This window comes from Haliotis asinina, chromosome 11 (assembly GCF_037392515.1).
Source record: "Haliotis asinina isolate JCU_RB_2024 chromosome 11, JCU_Hal_asi_v2, whole genome shotgun sequence".
In the NCBI taxonomy this organism is placed as follows: domain Eukaryota; kingdom Metazoa; phylum Mollusca; class Gastropoda; order Lepetellida; family Haliotidae; genus Haliotis; species Haliotis asinina.
The window spans coordinates 40,278,350-40,295,874 of record NC_090290.1 but is presented as its reverse complement, the minus strand read 5'-3'; the positions used below and the strand labels follow the sequence as shown (position 1 = coordinate 40,295,874).

Genomic DNA, 17,525 nt, shown 5'->3' with positions numbered 1-17,525 from the left:
CTAATCCGGCACTCACTGGTTGTGGGGAAATAATCCGTTTTAGACAACGTGCCGGATTGCAGAGGTGATGGTAAATGTACAAGCCGTGCAAGAGACTTAGTTTTGACAGCTTCTACTGTAAATTACTTTCATCAATTTCCGTTGCCATTTAGGTATCGCGGATGAAATATTTGTCCTTGAATAGGCAATTGCTATGATGTTAATTTTAGATGTGGTAGATCCAAATACAGGCCACATTTGTCAATGTAAGACGAAATAAATGAAAAACATTTAGAATTAGTATGTTCTGAGTTTGGAATTACGGAATGGTTTTCCAAGTGCCATTGGGTATTTAAGCCTAAAAGCAATATGAAACCTGCCACTGTCCTGATGTTTGAATTTCCAATCGCTTAACGTCATAAACGCCCGAAAAAATGTTTAAATGTCAGTTTGTAAGATTAGCGGTTTTTGATGGAAAATAATGTACTCATAAAAACCATGTCAAGGAAATGTGTCTGATAAACCTAGATATCTGTATACATGTATTTTCTTTGTGAATCGGGGATTCCTCAAATCCGTAATGTTTATCTATGATGTTAACAAAGCATCATTTAAGCGGCTATTTTGTAGTATGGCTTTAGGAAAACTCTGGAATTGCGTCCCGTTATTGATCTGGTAATGAGCTCGAATTAGTAACTGTCTCTCATACTGTTTATATATTGCTTCGAAATAAATATATTGTAAGAAATTTAGCATTTTTCTCTCTCTGCTTCCTTCAAAAAGCATTAATGCGTAGAACACTGTTAATAACATACACGTGCCTTTAAAGACTGTCCCATATCTTGTGTCACCCGCCGTGATATTGCTGGAATACTGCGAAAAGCCAAGTAAAATTATAATCACTCATTATCTCATTTACACATCATGTAAACATTTATATTTAGTTACTTCTATTGCTGCATAAGGTAAGGTAAGGTGAGGTGAGGTGAGGTGAGGTGTGTTCTGCCGTCTATTATAAACCCGTCCTGCAAATTATTGTCTGTTATGTCGCGTGAAATCTCCAATTATTGCTGGAATGTTGCTTGAAGTGGCGTAAAATTACACTCACTCGGTCTTTGTCTTGAGTCATGCATAACTTCGATCAAACATGTTTCCTGTCCAATTGGAAATAGTTGATTTAAAGATTCCCTTATATTGCAGAGTGTGAAAGCGGACACAGATGGCTTATTCAACGACATATCGAGATATGTTTCGAGCCTTTAAGAACCTTGCCATCGAGGAGGACGGCTATTCTGAAGACCCAGAAGGATCAGGCGTGAAGTATGCCACGTTAGATTTGAGGACCAAACACCGAAGTGTCAAGAAAGCTCCACCCAAAGCAACTACTGGAAAGATGTGGACAGACGAAGATTTTCCTCCAAGCAGAGCGGAAGCAGGCTGTGCTACCGTTACACTTATGTGGCGTAGACCGCATGTAAGCTCATTTGAATCATTTTAGAAGCAAACACGTACTCTGATGCGGGGTGGCTATATCGCTAGGTGCTACTTCCGCTACTAAACTGGTTTCCGGCTTCTTATGCGATATGAGAAACGGGGCGCAGCTTACTTCCGGTACTGATATTATGTTTAAGAACCAGTTTTGGTTCCAAAGTGTGCGACCGCCAGATATGCCGTTGTCAGACCTGACCAAGTGTAGAACCATGCTTGGACGTCTCAGCTTTTGACAGTCGTTAAATTTGTAACTTGGGGAGAATATGAAAAGGTATGAAACGTTGTTTGTCACCGGAAGTACTAAGGTATCGCGTACTGCCCTGGCATACTTATTGGTCCGGCCCTATTTTGAAATATATCCGTTATATATCCGTGACAAAAGGCCGACGCATAGGAGATGCGTTTAATATGCGTTTATTAACATATAACATTCATTTTTTTATTTTGAAGCCATATTTAGACGCGTTGCTACATGTTTGTTTCCGTACTTTGCTACTCATGAAGATCCAGGTTAACACTGCTTGTCGTAAGAGGAACTAACGGAATCGGGTGGTCAGACTCGCTGACTTGGTAGACACACGTAATCGTATCCGAAATGTGTAGATCGATGCATATGGCGTTGATCACTGGATTGTCTGGTCCAGACACGAACATTTAAATTGTTCATATATGATATCATTGTTTGGTTTCAAATGTCTGGATAGGACTGCACATGTGGTGTGGCGGTGAGTGAAATGTTGGGGAAGAGGGGAAAGGGGGTGTGGTGTGGGGGTGGTGTGGGTGGGTGTCCGTGCTGTGAGGTAGCCCTGTGGTTAAAGCGCCGAAGACCGACACGGGGGTAGGTCTATTGAGTGAAGTTGAAACTACTGAAGCATTGCGATAATCTCACTCACTTGTATTGATATAACTACTCCACGCAATCGTTTGTTATCTCACGCACGTTCATCCTCTTACAATAATCAATTCTGTTCTGTAGGCGTGGCTGGATAATACAAACGGAAACACAGTCGACGGGAAAGATTGTCAACGATTATCGATACAAAACCTGTTTTTTCAATAATATCGTATATTAACGTATGTGATAGAGAGTTGAAATATTTTCACACAATATACCAATTTCCTCAAGGCCTGCTCCTAAATTATGCTCAGCGCGCCGTTACAATCCATTACAATCAATAATCCATGCAAAAAATGTCACCACTCATCGATGTGTAATGGATTCATTTCTTTAAGACATTTGGCATTCGGGCCCAAAGTTATATCTCCGATATTTATTGATAATCGATATTTAGTGAAGGATTATTTTGTTTGTTTGTGTATCCAAGTTAGTTCTACGATTTCAGAACAATCTCCAGTATCCACAGCGTGTTTCACATGTTTATCTGTCGCCGTGATGGAGAAATCGCTGCCCATATGGCTAAAGATACAAATGGCTAAAGTCCGTGTTTGTCCAGTCCTAATTAAGTTTGTTCTGTCATTTCAGGAATTTATCAAGAATCCACAACTCTTTGTTCATGGTACTGAAAGGTATGACGTCAACCAAAATGGGTTTGGCACGTGCTGGTTCCTAGCCATGCTGTCCACCCTTGCTGACAAGCCTCGACTTTTGAAAAAGGTAAGTACAGGTCATATATATATATATTTCTGATCTGAAAAAAGGCATAATCTGAAAACCTAGTGATAATTTCGTTATTTCGCATTATTGACTTCATTGGCAAATATGCCCCTTTCTATAACCTCCAATAAGACTTTGTTGGCTTGTCATGGAGACACCCGAGGTGGTCACGAATGATGACACTCGGCATTTTCCCCGAATTTGGAATGATTGTGAACAAATCTAATGTTGAAAAATGTCATAAAAGCCATCATGATAATCATAAAAATGCTATATACAATTCTTGCATTGAAGTTGATCAACACCGAATCATACGCACCTCGGACCGACGGAATCTGCCACTGCAAGCTGTGGAAGTTTGGCGAATGGGTTGACATTTATATCGATGACTATTTACCCCTGTTTCGAGGTCAGACAGGTCTTGGGCTTTACAGCGCACAGTCTGGGACAGCCTCCAACGAACTGTGGGTTTCCTTCTTGGAAAAGGCTCTAGCGAAGTATGTATGCCTCAGATGCTCACTTTCCTGCTCGCTAATGATATTTGTATTGAACATGATAACCGGGCCTTATACCTCTACCAAATCATAATGGATGAATCCACGGAAACTGAAATGTATATTGGAAGCACAATTTGAGTGTCATTGAGTGCATTTCCAGCAATATTTCCAGTCCTCTGTTGGTTCTCTCTTCCGGAGCAGAACTTTAAAACCGTTCAATGCTTCTTGTCCAAAGTTGGCACATAGCTAGATCTAAATGTGAACCGGTGCCCTTTGTTAGTTTGGATATCTAAATATAAGATTTTTTTGCGTTCCCATGCCTAGAGTTGGGGTTAGTTCTCTTTTTCCGGAATAAAACTGCTCATTTTTTTAAAAGAACTATTCAGCACTCCACTAGTCTTCTTGTTTTTGTGATCTCTGAGCCCCATTGGTTGATCGCAGAGTTTAGGTGTTATTTGGTGTTTGTTTTTATCTGTTGTGAAAGCATTCAATCCTCAGTTGTTGCATTGACGAAAGTATGTAGGTTATCCAGAAAAATAGGGGACGCAGGTGAAGCCTAGTGTTTAAGCGCTCGGTTGTCATGCCGATGACCCGGGTTCGATTCCTCACATGGGTATACTGTGTGGAGCCCGTTTTTGGTGTTCTCGTGATATTCCTGGAATATTGGTAAAGCGGCGTAAAATAATACTCACTCAGTCACTCAGAGAAATACAATACTATGACGTGATCCCGTTACGCACATTTTCGAAAAGCGGTGTGTTGAAGATTATCACCAACCGGGTTCTGAAACGAATACCTTCATTAACAAATATGGCGTTAGTTAAAATCATACACCAGTGGAAATTCGTGTTACTAAAAGTTTTGCCTTTTAATGTATATATATGTATATATCTGTTGTGTAGGATGTACGGGTCATACTGTGTGGTAGATGAAGGTGGTTGGCCGAGCGAGGCGTATCTGGCCCTAACGGGAGGAGTTGCTGAGACTGTTTTGCTTGCATCTTACACATTCCGTCCCCATGGTCTGTTCCAACGACTTCACAAGGCACTACAGACTGGCGCAATGGTGTCATGTGCCATGGTTGTAAGTAATATCTGAAATGTTTTTACAAATGTAAATAGTTTTGGTTCCTTTGTCATCATTCTAACCAGTTTCGTCAATTAATATCAATTTAAGTCTTCATGATATATAGATTCCCAGCAACACGTTCGACGTTAGAGGCGACTAAGTCTATGAGGGGAACAGGCTGGATTACACGTAATTAATGGAGAACACGCCTAATAAAAAAAACTACTTTCAAAATAACTCTGTGTTGACTGTTATCAATTATGAGTCATATGGAAGGAACTGAATTGCTGTGGGCTTGACCGTTTGAGTCATTTCAACTTTGTCGCTGTGAGTCAACTTAAATGTTGTAAACACAGCTTTCATCCACAGTCACAAGTCGTTGGAATGATCCTCTCTGAACCACCTTAAACAGGATTTGATCCGGAGAGACATATTGTCGATGATGTCCCAGAAGCTTTTAATACTCACGAGCCGATACTAATTATCCGAAATTTCAGTGATACTGTATGAGAGTGAGTGTGTGAGTTTAGTTTCACAGGTTGTACCCATGAGGGGAATCAAACCCGGGTCCTCGGCCTGCCGCGCAAACGTTTAACCACTGAACTACCCAACCTCCCCTACCGCTTAAGAAACTGAAGGATGTTTGGAGACAATGATGGGAACGAAACAATGTAAACACGGAGGAAGATACAGGGGAAGACAATCAATTCTATGACAGTGTCTGCTCAGTAAACTGCCAATACTTGGTAAAGGGATTCCAATATGTCTACAAGCATGTTTACAATTCTGTAAAGTTTGTATCGAATTTAAACAGATGTATATCCTGTCTACGTAGAAAGGCGCCAGAAGCTATAAACATATCAGTGCTACTGCAATGTTTTGTGCGTAAAATAATTAGTATAATTCTAAAAAGGTTTTGAGTCAGTTTAAGTACCGTGATATTTATACTGATGAACAGGCCCAGTTTCCTTATAATCAAGTAATACATGAAGACAAAGACTGATTCTATTTTCTGAAATCAACGGTCATTTCCAGGACTGTATTCACGTCCGGGTCGTATCATCACCGAATATAATAGCAGCTGTTGTTAATAAAAATATACGTTTATTAAACAAGATGGGAGAAAGAACACATCCCTGTGGAACACCCGGGACTGTGCAGGCAGCAGCAAAAGCTGCTCTCGCGTCATTAAAATCCTCTTTCCATTGAAAGGAATTTATATCAAAATTGCAATAACTGACAGGGTGAAAAATAAAGTAATCAGAAACAGCTGTTTTATTTACATGTTAGTTAGAATGTCTGCTATCTTGGCCATTATGTGTATTCCGTTAGCAAGTCCGTGCAATCACGTAACATTTTACGCTCTTTACGTCATACAGTAATGCTGACGTTATACGCATCACTCTGTGTTTCTATTTCTCATGACTTGTTATTGATTGATTTATCCAGACCAATAGAGTTGACACAAGAGCTGATACCAGTTACAACGTCAAAAAGCTTTTTAAAATTATTACATTTTATTATTATTTTTGTACAGCAAATTATGTAATGTCATGTATCATACAATCATTCATTGACGGATTCACATAGAGTCATAAAACAATATACAAGTTTTCACTGAAAAGGGTAAAGGAATAGAAAGGTAACTGGACCAAATTTTACAAATTTGCTGTGATCACAATTGGAGTACGTTATGGCTTTAGTTCTGCAATAACTAATTATAATGCTTAACTCATTATAATGGTTTCTTTAGTAAAAGTGGATACGGATTTCCACCTTGCTGTTTAGCCAGTTTGGGACTTCAGTCCAGATTGAGTTCACAGTTTCACAATTTCATAAAGCTTGACAAATATCGGCTATGAACGTCTCACAAACTGTACAAACTGAGAGTTTATGCATCCAATCTTAAACAAATATTTTCCACCAGGAAGGATTTAGTCAATAATTCGAATCTGAAGCCACCGAAACTGAACACTATCAGTTGATTGAAATGCAATTTCATAAATAATTCTCCATTCCGTATCTGTACATTGTTTTCCAATATCTTTCTCCCGTTGTTGATTGTCTGATGTTTTTGATCCTAATGAAATATTATATAAAGTTAATCTAGTAATCTTTATATATGCGTAATAGGTAAGAATATTTTGTCCAATATTTCTGAATCGATGTAACATAACACACTATGTATCAAATATTTCATAATATAAAACTGGAGATCTGTGAGTGTGTGCTTGTATATGTATGTAGCTTAATTGTACAATATGTGAATAAATGAAGATCTGCAACCTTGAATTATTGCTTCGCATCGAGGTAGCTTAAACAAACACTCAGTCCCCTATTGTTCCTGTTAATTGGGAAAGGACCACCTTTGGCATGAAGGCGAAAACGAAATTCGCTCAATGTTTATACACGCCGAATGAACCAAGGATTTCAACCTGTGAGTCCAGTCAGGCCGTTGTCTGCACATGTTCGATATTCCTTCAACACATATACGCATCTTTCAGATATCATCAGTAAGTAAGTGTCGTGTCGTTTCAGAAACGTTACACAGGTGATCTGGGCCTGATCGGACTACATGCCTATACACTGAACAAAACTGCCAAGGTAAAGACAACTATTTCAGTTATAAATAATAGATCAAGGACACATTTACAGTCTTAGACATGTCTTGTATAGATGCGGTTTCCTCTGACATTTGGACCTAGTTTACGTCTTTAATTTTCTGTGTCCATGCTGTACAAAGACCATCATGAACCTCTGCTGGCGGTAGAGAAGTGCATTGTACATGAGGTGAACTATGTTAGTTCATTCCAGTGGAGTAAATTTAAAGTTCTCTAAGAAGAGTCGGCACTAATCATAGTGCACTACCTATATATGTTGACTCCACGTACATTTCAAAATGTGAAATGTTGAACGTTAGTGTTCTCAGTTTTGGCGTCAGAAGCAACAAGAGTAACTACAGGATCTGTTACATTGTGGTTTGCGCTGGGTGTCAAATAGACAGACGAAACATATCATTAATGTGTTGTAGTGTTTTGTACATAGATATTCCGACATCACTTGGGTCTGAAGTAAACAGAGAACAAATATCGTTGATGTGCTGTGGTGGTATGTATTTACATATTTCGAAATGGACGGCTCTGAAGTAAACAGAGAAAAAAAACCCCATATTGTTGGTATGCGTAACGTTTTGTGTTTAGATATTTCGGGATTGGTCGGATTGTTGATATGATGATGTTTCGTGTTTAGATGTATCTATTTACGTTGGCTCTAAAGTAAACAGACAAAAATATCGTTGATGCGAGGATATTTAGTGTTTAGATATATCTATCTAGGTTGGGTCTAAAGTAAACAGACAAAAATATCGTTGATATGATGATGTTTAGTGTTTAGATATATCTATTTAGATTGGGTCTAAAGTGAACAGACAAAAAATATCGTTGATGTGCAGCAGTGTTTCATGTCAAGCTATTACGATGTGGGATTGGTCTGAAACTGATGGATCTGTAGTTTTGTATAGATATTTCTGAATTATAATTGGCGAAAAATCTCTTTGATGTGTTTTAGCGGTTTCCCGCAGTGTTTTGAACGTCTGACATGTTTCTTCTATGTGCAGGTGCAGAGAAACGACGGTGAAGTTGTTAGTCTGATCAGAATGAGGAATCCTCATGGTACGAATGAGTGGAAAGGGAAATGGAGCGATCAGTAAGTTTGTTTCGTGTCTCTCACTGCTCTCAGTCTTTCCTTCATGGGGTGTTTTACATTTTAACTTTTAGGGAACATGTTGTCCAATCGTCACAATTCACGAAGAAATCAACGTCTCTTCAAAGAGTCCAGTGTTACCTGATCGGTCTCCTGTCAGCAACCTGTCAGTTCCCCAAGATTCTAAAGCTCACGCAAGCACACACACACCACTGCACTGCCACCACCGCTAGTAAGCATGTTTCGTGCCCTACACAGCTATCACTCCTTCTTGGGGTAATTCGCAGTTTACCAAAATATATTTTACACATTTAGATCTATTAAAAGAAAATATAATCATACACCAGATGCACTATGTGCAAACATCAGTTGTGAAGATTATTATTTAACAAGCCAGAGCTTAGTGCGTTACATGAGCATTGGACATCCACTCTTCGTTGAGTAACGCTCATTGTATGAACATATTGATCATGCTGAGGAACACAAATATTTGATAATACTGCTTCATCACAGTTTTCCTTTACTTATTCTCACCATAGGTCAACATAAGCTTTGCAAAGGGACCTGGAAAAGAATACATGGACAAAAGTACATCAGGGATTAGATTGTTTCCTTGTGATGACCCATGGAAGGGTTTGAGGACGTAGTATTGAATGAACATACTGAACATGTATGAACACTGAGGAACACAAATACTTGCGAATACCGCTTCACTACAATTTTTACTTTACTTGTTCCCACTATTGGTCAACATAAGCTTTGAGAAGAGACCTGGAAAAGAATACATGGACTTCAGGAATTACATTGTTTCCTTGTGATGACCCATGGAAGGGCTCGAGGACGTAGTCTGATTCGAAAAGTTAAACTTTCGTTTTATAGGAGCCTTGAATGGAAGACTTTGGACAAAGGCGGAGATCTGAGACAAATGAAAGACGATGGAGAGTTCTGGATGAGTCTGTCAGACTTTATGGCAAACTTTACTCAGACGACAATTTGTTCCCTGACACCTGATTTCGACAAAGATGGAGGGCCCGATTCTTTGAGTGAGTAACCCTTGAAAATAAGCTTATGGAAATAGGATGACCTGAAATGATACGTAAGTGACTTCGGACTGGCTGAAATTGATCCTGACGCTGCGCAATATTAAAACTTAACTAAAAAAATTGGCTTCACTTATTGTACCCATGTGAAGAATCAAACTCGGGTCTGTGGCATGACGAGCGGATGCTTTAACTACTAGGCTACCTTACTGCCTTAAGTGGCATTTATAAGATGGTAATATTATGAAGAAGGGGAACATTTTTGTGGATGAGCTACTTCTTCATTGCAATATATGCGACGTTTCGATGTACCTTCTTACAAAGTTGTGAAGCAAATTGTTATATATTCAAAAACAGTGTTCCTGGCATTGGTTGCCCTAAATCCTAATGTAGACAGGTAAGTTCACAACCATCCACACGCTTGTGATTACTTTACGGATTATGTTATGAAGCATTTGACAAATCGTTTCAGACTTGAAATAGTATATTTCAGACTATACTTTAGAATTGATGGTAAACGTGTTTGCTCGACACGGGTTTGATTCCCCTCATGTTGCCAATGTGAAGCCAATTTCCTGCTACCCCTGTTCCGGTATTACTGGTATATTACCATCAGCGGCGTAAAATCTAATTCCCTCATACAACGGGTTCCATGAAGATCACTGGTTTGATTTAACGGTCATTGTGAGTATTTAATGGATTAGGTGATTAGATTAGATGATTTGGTTAACTGTGTGTCATTGTCACTGGCATGGATAATTGTTCAGTATGTATTTTTTAGATCATCAGCGTTACGCATTGTCAAAGACGAAAAGTTCTTTTGGAATGACCACAAATTTCCATCTGGTCAAATATATTGTCTAATATTTTAGTGTTTGTCAGTTTCATCCATTGAATCCCCTTGAGGCTGCACGGTTGCAACAAAAATATATTCCTACATTCGAAAGGGGTAGTTAAAGTATTCGCTCGGTACACCGGTACCCGATTCATCGCATGGGTACAGTTGTGTGAAGACTATTTCTGGTGCCTCTGCCATGATATTGCAGCGTTAAACAATACTCACTCACCCACTCGCTCCTACTTTTGCTTGCTTTCATTACTGTAAACGGTGTATTGATATATGGGTCAGTCTTGTATAAGTCATTCACAAGAATTGTTTTTTGAGAATTTGATGTGACTAACCAGATCAGGTGTTTCGGGTGAGTGGTTTGCTGAACGGCGTCATCGGTGTTCAGAATAGCCGTCACAGTGTGGGTATTTGGTCAGTTTATCTGCCACATTCAGAGACTTCTGTCACCAATCGGTAAACACTCAATAAACAAAAATATATAACAATAATAGATGATTTAAAACGTGTATGAGTAGACGTCGTAGGGAGCATATTCAGGTAGATTAATATCCTGTTTGGGCTGTTTTCGTGTTTAAAAGCGCCAGTTGTATCAAATGTTTTAACGTTTCCTTCTTTTGTCAGACTACGTGCGGAGCATTTTTGGAGAGTGGGGAACAAGAGTGAAAATCAACATCCCAAAGAACTGTAAGAAGCCTGTGTTTTCAGACAAATATAGATGTTGTAGTGCTCATTACGTCTCTAGCTGTAATGTCCTTGTTTTGTGCCAAACTATATAGCAACAAACGATAAAATGTTTCATGCACTGTTTCGTTTTTCGGCTGTTCAAAAGGACACGAGGATCTTACGATAAGGAATCTTCGAAGCAATAATATTCCCGCCACTGAGCGACTTCAAACATCCGACATTTTGGGGGTTTTGTTCATACATAAGCTTTGTTGCGGAAGTGACGTCACAATTTCCATCTCACAAACGCATAACCTCGCATGTAGCCTTGAACTCAACGACAAATGTCACTTTTGTAACTGAGAAATTATATTACATTTACATTCAAGGTATCGGTCTCGTTCTCGGAAGTTCTCTTCGGTAGTAAAACCGAGGGAGGTTAGCCCTTATATTGCCATGTGTTTGCTGAGAGATAAAAAGACGAAAGATGTAATATGTAGGAGAATGTTGTTGGATGACACTATTTCTACATTTTAGATGCAGTTACACTTCAAGGGTTGTTAATGAAAGATTATTAGTATGAGTAAATGTAACAGAGCGACAGCTGCAGGATTGGTAATAACAAAATGTTCAAATGGTGCCAACGAACAATATCATATTCTTGACTAACGCGTTTAGAAAACATTTAATTTTTTTAATAGAAGGGACATATTTTTAAGAAACTGTGAACTTACTGTGATAAAAAAACTATGTGTGATGCACAACTGCGAACCCTTCATTAAGTGGTTATGAACATGTTATGTATTGAGAAGTTATGCAATGGCTTCGGGACGGGTAAATGTTTCTCTGACCCTCAACATCATATCCTGTCAGATCGTACTCGGGAAGGAACTGTCCCGGTAGTGGTACAAGTCATACAGGATGAACTCCGGCGCCGCAACTACAGCAAAATCAGCTGTGACGTGTTCACCGTAAGTGAGAGGAGACCTCTGGTCCTTTAAAACGAACTGAACCGTGTAGGTCCGGGGTAGAATAGGCCCTCAGGAACCCATGCTTGCCATAAAAGACGACTGTGCTTGTCGTAAGAGGCGACTAACGGGATCGGGTGGCCAGACTAGCTGACGTGGTTGACTCTTGTCATCGGTTCTCGTTTGCGTAGATCGATGCTGCTGCTGTTGATTACTGGATTGTCTGGTCCTGACTCGATTATTTACAGACCGCCACCATATGTCTGAAATATTGCTGAGTGCGGCGTAAATCTAAACTCACTCACTCACTCATTCACTCAAAACGAATTAGCGAGACGACGTTAGTTACTGGTTCAGTAATTAACCATCCTTCTATTGCTTGCAGAATGAATCTCAGTGGTCTGATTAGTTTCTGTTTGACTCAAAAACATCATGATAATTAACTGTTTGTATTACATGAATTGTTTATGCAGCACATATGATGTTAATTGCATTGTCAAACACATCGCTCCATTGCAGTGGGGTGGTCGTGCACGTGTTCCAGACATTCTGGGAAATAGAGGACGCCTTTTTAAACTGCAGTGTGTTTACCGCTACACGCTGTCACATGGGACGTACATTTTGCTTCCTTCAAGAGATGAACGTGGAACGAGCAGGGAGTTCCTTGTCCGGCTGTTTTCACCTTGTCCAATCTATGCCAGCAAGTATTAAGTGTTCGTGAGTCACTAATAATTGGCCGATGGAGTGTACATCGAAGTTTCGCTACATTTCAGAGGAGACTTGGTTATTTACAGTATTTGGCTTATTTTCTTAACAACTGACATTATTAAGTCGGCTACAATGATGGCACATATTATACAGTAACTTCAAATAATTTACAGCGTTTGTAGAGACAAGGCACAAGGTGCCGATACGAAGCACTTACTTGGTGTATTTTACTTCAATTTGACAAATTCTTCAACATAAACCTTCTATTGTCTTTTGTTTGTGAAACAAAACATTCCCAGACATTGATCACAACGTTCACACTGAGTCAATGGACAGTAGAACAAGGAACATTGGACCAGAGTTTTACACCAGTTTTAGAACACTGAAACGATACGACTGGTATAATTTGACGTAACATATAAAAACGGCTACTGTTCACCAGGATTTACAGTCTGAAGACATATTGTATCTGTGAACAGCAATGCCTTAGAATACCGAGCCACATGTGCTTCCCAGACAAGAGATAAATGCTAAACGCACATCAGTACCTATTTCTGACAATTATGTGAAAGGATAATTATGATTCTTGTGTGTCCTTGTTCCTTCGAAAGATTTCATGTCACATGGTACAGTCCCAGTCTCGAAATTCTCTTAAGAGTAGTGTCCCCTTGGCACTTCAGGAACCTGTGATTGTGTTATCAAGTCAACGTTCGGCCTGATTAAACGTGTAGCTATAACTACACAGAAGGAATTCATGACATCTGATGGTGATTTGGATGTGTTGGCGGTGGACGGTTTGGCAAATATGGTTTGGCTTCGAAACTCTACTTGCTCATGAGAAGGAAAATTGTCAGCTTTAGACTTAGGCATTGTTATCTTCCCAAATCTTCTGCATGACACCTTGAAGTTGTAATGTTTCTACGTGCTTCATTTCCCAATACAGAGGAAGCTTCTAGAATACCTGATGGCGGATGGGTTGGAACCTTCAATAATGTATCTATGCACAGTATATTATATCCCACATTACACTGAGGTCATCAGTATATAGGGATTTACGTTTCACCTTGGATTCTAGCCTGGATCTATTTTGGAAGCTTCCCACCATTATGTGAATGTTATTATCAGTGACTAGTTCTACCGTGTCTGCATTGATCTTACATATATTGTCCTTGCACCTGTACAGTAATAGGATCTGTGACGCAATTGAGTTTGAACTCATTGTAATTCCTCTTGTACTGTCATTGTAACTTTCAAAGTAAATTTTACCTCTCAACTCTTTTCGATCGTTGTATCAGTTTTGTATTTGCCCGAATCCCTAATAACTGAAGGGATGATGTAAATCCACCTAGGGTTTGAGCAGGAAGAAAATATACCGTAAATCCCCATAGTCTCTAGTATGGTGAGCTACTTTCATTTGATGGCAATATATAGTCTGTTTTTATATTGTAATGTTCACTTTAATGATATGGTTTTAAGGCAACATGCTAGTTTTACTTTGATGTCTGTGAAATACTAGTGATTTTACTGCTGTCCTTTAAAAGACTTTAAAACTGAAATTTTATTGGCAAAGGTTGCATGTAGGCCATCGGCCCATGGTACATTGATCGTGTAATACGCACACATCATTGCCTACCTAATTTGAATATTTGCTGGGACATAACACGGTCCGTGCAACACGTTTCATAGTTTCAACATCAGTAAACATATATCATTGGTTAACACAGTTTTAATATTTGCTGGGGCATAGTACACACGTTGCAGTACGTTTCATACATTTAAAAATTAGTATAGACCACGGTGTTTAATATTTGCTTTCTTAAAATACTAACATGACAGCACGTTTCAAAATTTCAACGTTAGTATTGGCTGTGGTACAGACATCATGGACCACAGAGTTTCGCTAAGTTTCTCGCACATAGCACAAAATCTCGTGATTTCAACATTAGTATTAGTTAATGGTAGATATCTCTTTGGTCCGTAGAGTTTAGAATTTTGCACGTACTACAAACATCGCATCTCATTTCATAATTTCAACACATAATTGGACAGTAGGAAGTTAAACATATGGATTACAGCGTATACGGAATATTGATGTGGTATAAAGAGTTTTCTGGGATTACTGAAAGCGTTACATGCAAGGAGAAAATGAAATCATCTTCGACATTACCATTATTACAGAGTTTAGAGATCCTTGGACGTCTTGGAATATTATGATACCTTCTCGTTACGATGTTTATAGAAAGAGAACTACATCTACAACGCCAAAGTTTTTCTAGGGTTAGCGACAGTAGATAAGGTTCAACAATGTAAGAAGTCTAGATTGGAGAATGGAAACACATCTTCGGTGCTATTTTCAAGAGTAGAATACCAATTCTGTTCGTAAATGAATTTTAATCTAGACTCAAATCTATTATTCGAATTCACATTCCTCGAGAAAGTGACCCCCAAGTACTTATAAGAATGAACATACTCTATCAACTTGTCACTATGATACCATTTTTCATACCTTGATAGAAGTCCATCATTTTAGAAAACGACCTTCGTTTTCTCCAGATATACAGTAAGTCAATATCTCCGGCAGAACTCATATAAGCATTTATCCTTTTTTTGGAAATCAGTATTTGCAGTGATAGTAAAATCGTCAGCAAAAAGAAAGAGGAACAACTGAACCAATTCAGGGTGAAACTGAACGCCTGCGAAACATCCTAACTCTATTTCCTTAGCTAGCTCATTAATAAATAAGATAAAAATGAGGGGGCTTAAGAGGCAGCCTTGACGGACACCAAGGTTACACTCACAGCTCTCTGAAAATTGATTATCAAACTTCATGCAAGAAGAGACACGATTATAAATGGAACGGATGCAAGTAAACATTTTAGGCGAGATTCCATTTTTCCTTCAAAATCAGCCATGGACGAGATCTATCAATACCGTGGAATGCTTTGGAAATATTGACATAGAGAATGTACATCTTTCCTCTCTTCTTACACAGATGCCACTTGTTGACTGTATGAAGGGTAAAAATATTGTCAGTACCGGAGATTCCTACACAAAGTCTATCTTATTAAAGGCATCACACTAAAATCGCAATCTTGTATTAATGATGGATGTTATACGTTGTTCACTGGTCTCGATGTTTGACCAGTGAAGAACGTAAATTTATTTACCTTATCCAGCACCTCAATGTTAATTTTGAACTGTTTGAAAAATGGTTATCGGATCGTACATTTCAGTCAACCTGTGTGAATCAAACGTTTCGAATCTTGCATCTTTCTGTTATTCCCGGAGGTATTGTCTTACTAAAGTCGCCGCTGTGTAATTCCACTTCTTAATATTCACAGTTACCACATGTGTTGAGACCGTTCAAATGCGAATGGATTTCACCTATGCCAGTTTTCAGTTTCTAGTTTCCTAGAATCTCATTTCATTTTTCACTGAACGGAGCACCATTGTGTTGTAATACTGTTTATTTTGCTGGTTGCATCTAAGCTTTACGAGTAAAGGCCAAACCTTATATTCAGCAACAAACTTCTGTATATGCTTACACCTTCTGGATCAAAGCATATGCTGTATAAAAGTCATCCTTAAACAGTTCAGGATCCATTTTTGCAATGTCCATGATCACATTAGCGTACAAATCATCGACAATTTGTTTCCTGTCTTCCTCTGAGCGGGAGCCTGAGAGGCCTGCCATGAAGCTGTGGTTGCTCCAGTTCCTGTGGGCCGACACCATCTTTTCAGCAAATTGTTTCCTGTTATCAATTCCCTCTTCGTCTTTCTTCTGTTTCCATGAAGAATAGTAAATGTTTTTATTAAAGATTATTTCGGATGACAAAAGGCGTAATCCTGATGCTACGATCTGAGAATTCTCAGCTTCGAATGGCTCTCGCATTTGCTCAATATTTCTTAAATAAAAGGAGATATTTGTATCACTGAATTCTTGTCTTGTGATTTTGCCAGAGACTGTAAATGATTTCCATACGTCTGTCATCAGAGTCACCAATTTTTCTGCAGAAAACCTTTCTTGACCAGTCTTTTGATCCATATAAGCAGCAGGAGCTCCAACAAAGAGTAACCCACCTTCTCTCAGTTCCCTACTTCTCATCAACAAGAATTTCTCCCAGTCAGCCTGGGCTTGCCTCCTTAAAGCTACCTTTTCTTCCTCAAGACTCTCGTTACAAACGTAGATGGAGTCCCTGTAAACTGTGGGCAGTTGAGATAGCCAGTGCACGGACATCATGCACATGATGAAATGCATGGAATTAGAAGGTACACACTGTTTGTAGAAGTCCGTTCCACAAGCAAAAGCATACACGTTGTCCATTGTCAGAAGGTAGGATGGTGGCTCAGGAATAATTCCTGTCAAGCGTCGGAAGAGAGAGTTGAAATCATTTTCACCCTGATCTTCATGAATAACCTGAAATTGGGCATCAGGTCCGTGCTGCTCTTTAAGGATTTTTAATAGTCCTCTAAGAAAGTCTATGGAACTACCACCGTCTGCTGTGCCATAATCTCCTATGTTGAAAACTGAACCTTTTCGAAAAGGAATGGACAGAGCTAATTTGAAAACCTTCGAGTGTATTGGCTCTATATATCCAGCATGCAGTTTTCCAAGAGTAGCTCCATAGCTTCCAGATCCACTTTCTCCACAAGGAACAAGCACGGCCACTTTAGCTTTTGTCGGAGACGTTGATATATTGACAGTTGAACTGATTAATCCTGAAGGCATGCTTGAGGGTTGAACTGAGCGACACATTTGATTTGGTTCAGTTGTGTTACTTTTTCATAAGCTGAAAATGAATATTAGATAGGGTGTAAATCACAATCGCTTACATTCAAGAGTAACCAGTGGCTTGGATACATTATATTTGGAAGCCTTAGCTCAAATAGCTCACTTGAAATGGGCATTTCTATTTTCATAAGTTTAACATCAACGAAAACCAT

The 17,525-nt window shown here is 39.1% G+C and overlaps 2 protein-coding genes across 2 annotated transcripts; one reads left to right on the top strand and one right to left on the bottom strand.

Annotated features, from left to right (window-relative positions):
• The first annotated feature begins 1,198 nt into the window (after positions 1-1,198).
• LOC137255426 (calpain-1 catalytic subunit-like) lies at positions 1,199-12,584 on the top strand. The gene is made up of 10 exons (XM_067792869.1): positions 1,199-1,453; positions 2,954-3,085; positions 3,380-3,582; positions 4,485-4,662; positions 7,189-7,254; positions 8,267-8,355; positions 9,232-9,395; positions 10,864-10,959; positions 11,779-11,876; positions 12,393-12,584. Exons 1-10 carry the CDS (start codon positions 1,199-1,201, stop codon positions 12,582-12,584), a joined length of 1,473 nt encoding a protein of 490 aa, XP_067648970.1.
• A 3,538-nt stretch (positions 12,585-16,122) lies between these two features.
• On the bottom strand, positions 16,123-17,310 carry LOC137255245 (uncharacterized). Its single transcript, XM_067792683.1, has one exon. It carries the CDS (start codon positions 17,308-17,310, stop codon positions 16,123-16,125), a length of 1,188 nt encoding a protein of 395 aa, XP_067648784.1.
• Between the last annotated feature and the right edge of the window lie 215 nt (positions 17,311-17,525).

Excerpts from the sequence above, each read along its gene's own strand:
- LOC137255245 (XM_067792683.1), bottom strand. The coding sequence starts at position 17,310 with ATGCCTTCAGGATTAATCAGTTCAACTGTCAATATATCAACGTCTCCG.
- LOC137255426 (XM_067792869.1), top strand. The coding sequence starts at position 1,199 with ATGGCTTATTCAACGACATATCGAGATATGTTTCGAGCCTTTAAGAAC. Across the intron at positions 3,086-3,379 it reads AGCCTCGACTTTTGAAAAAG|TTGATCAACACCGAATCATA; the intron begins GTAAGTACAGGT and ends CTTGCATTGAAG. Across the intron at positions 8,356-9,231 it reads AAAGGGAAATGGAGCGATCA|GAGCCTTGAATGGAAGACTT; the intron begins GTAAGTTTGTTT and ends TTCGTTTTATAG.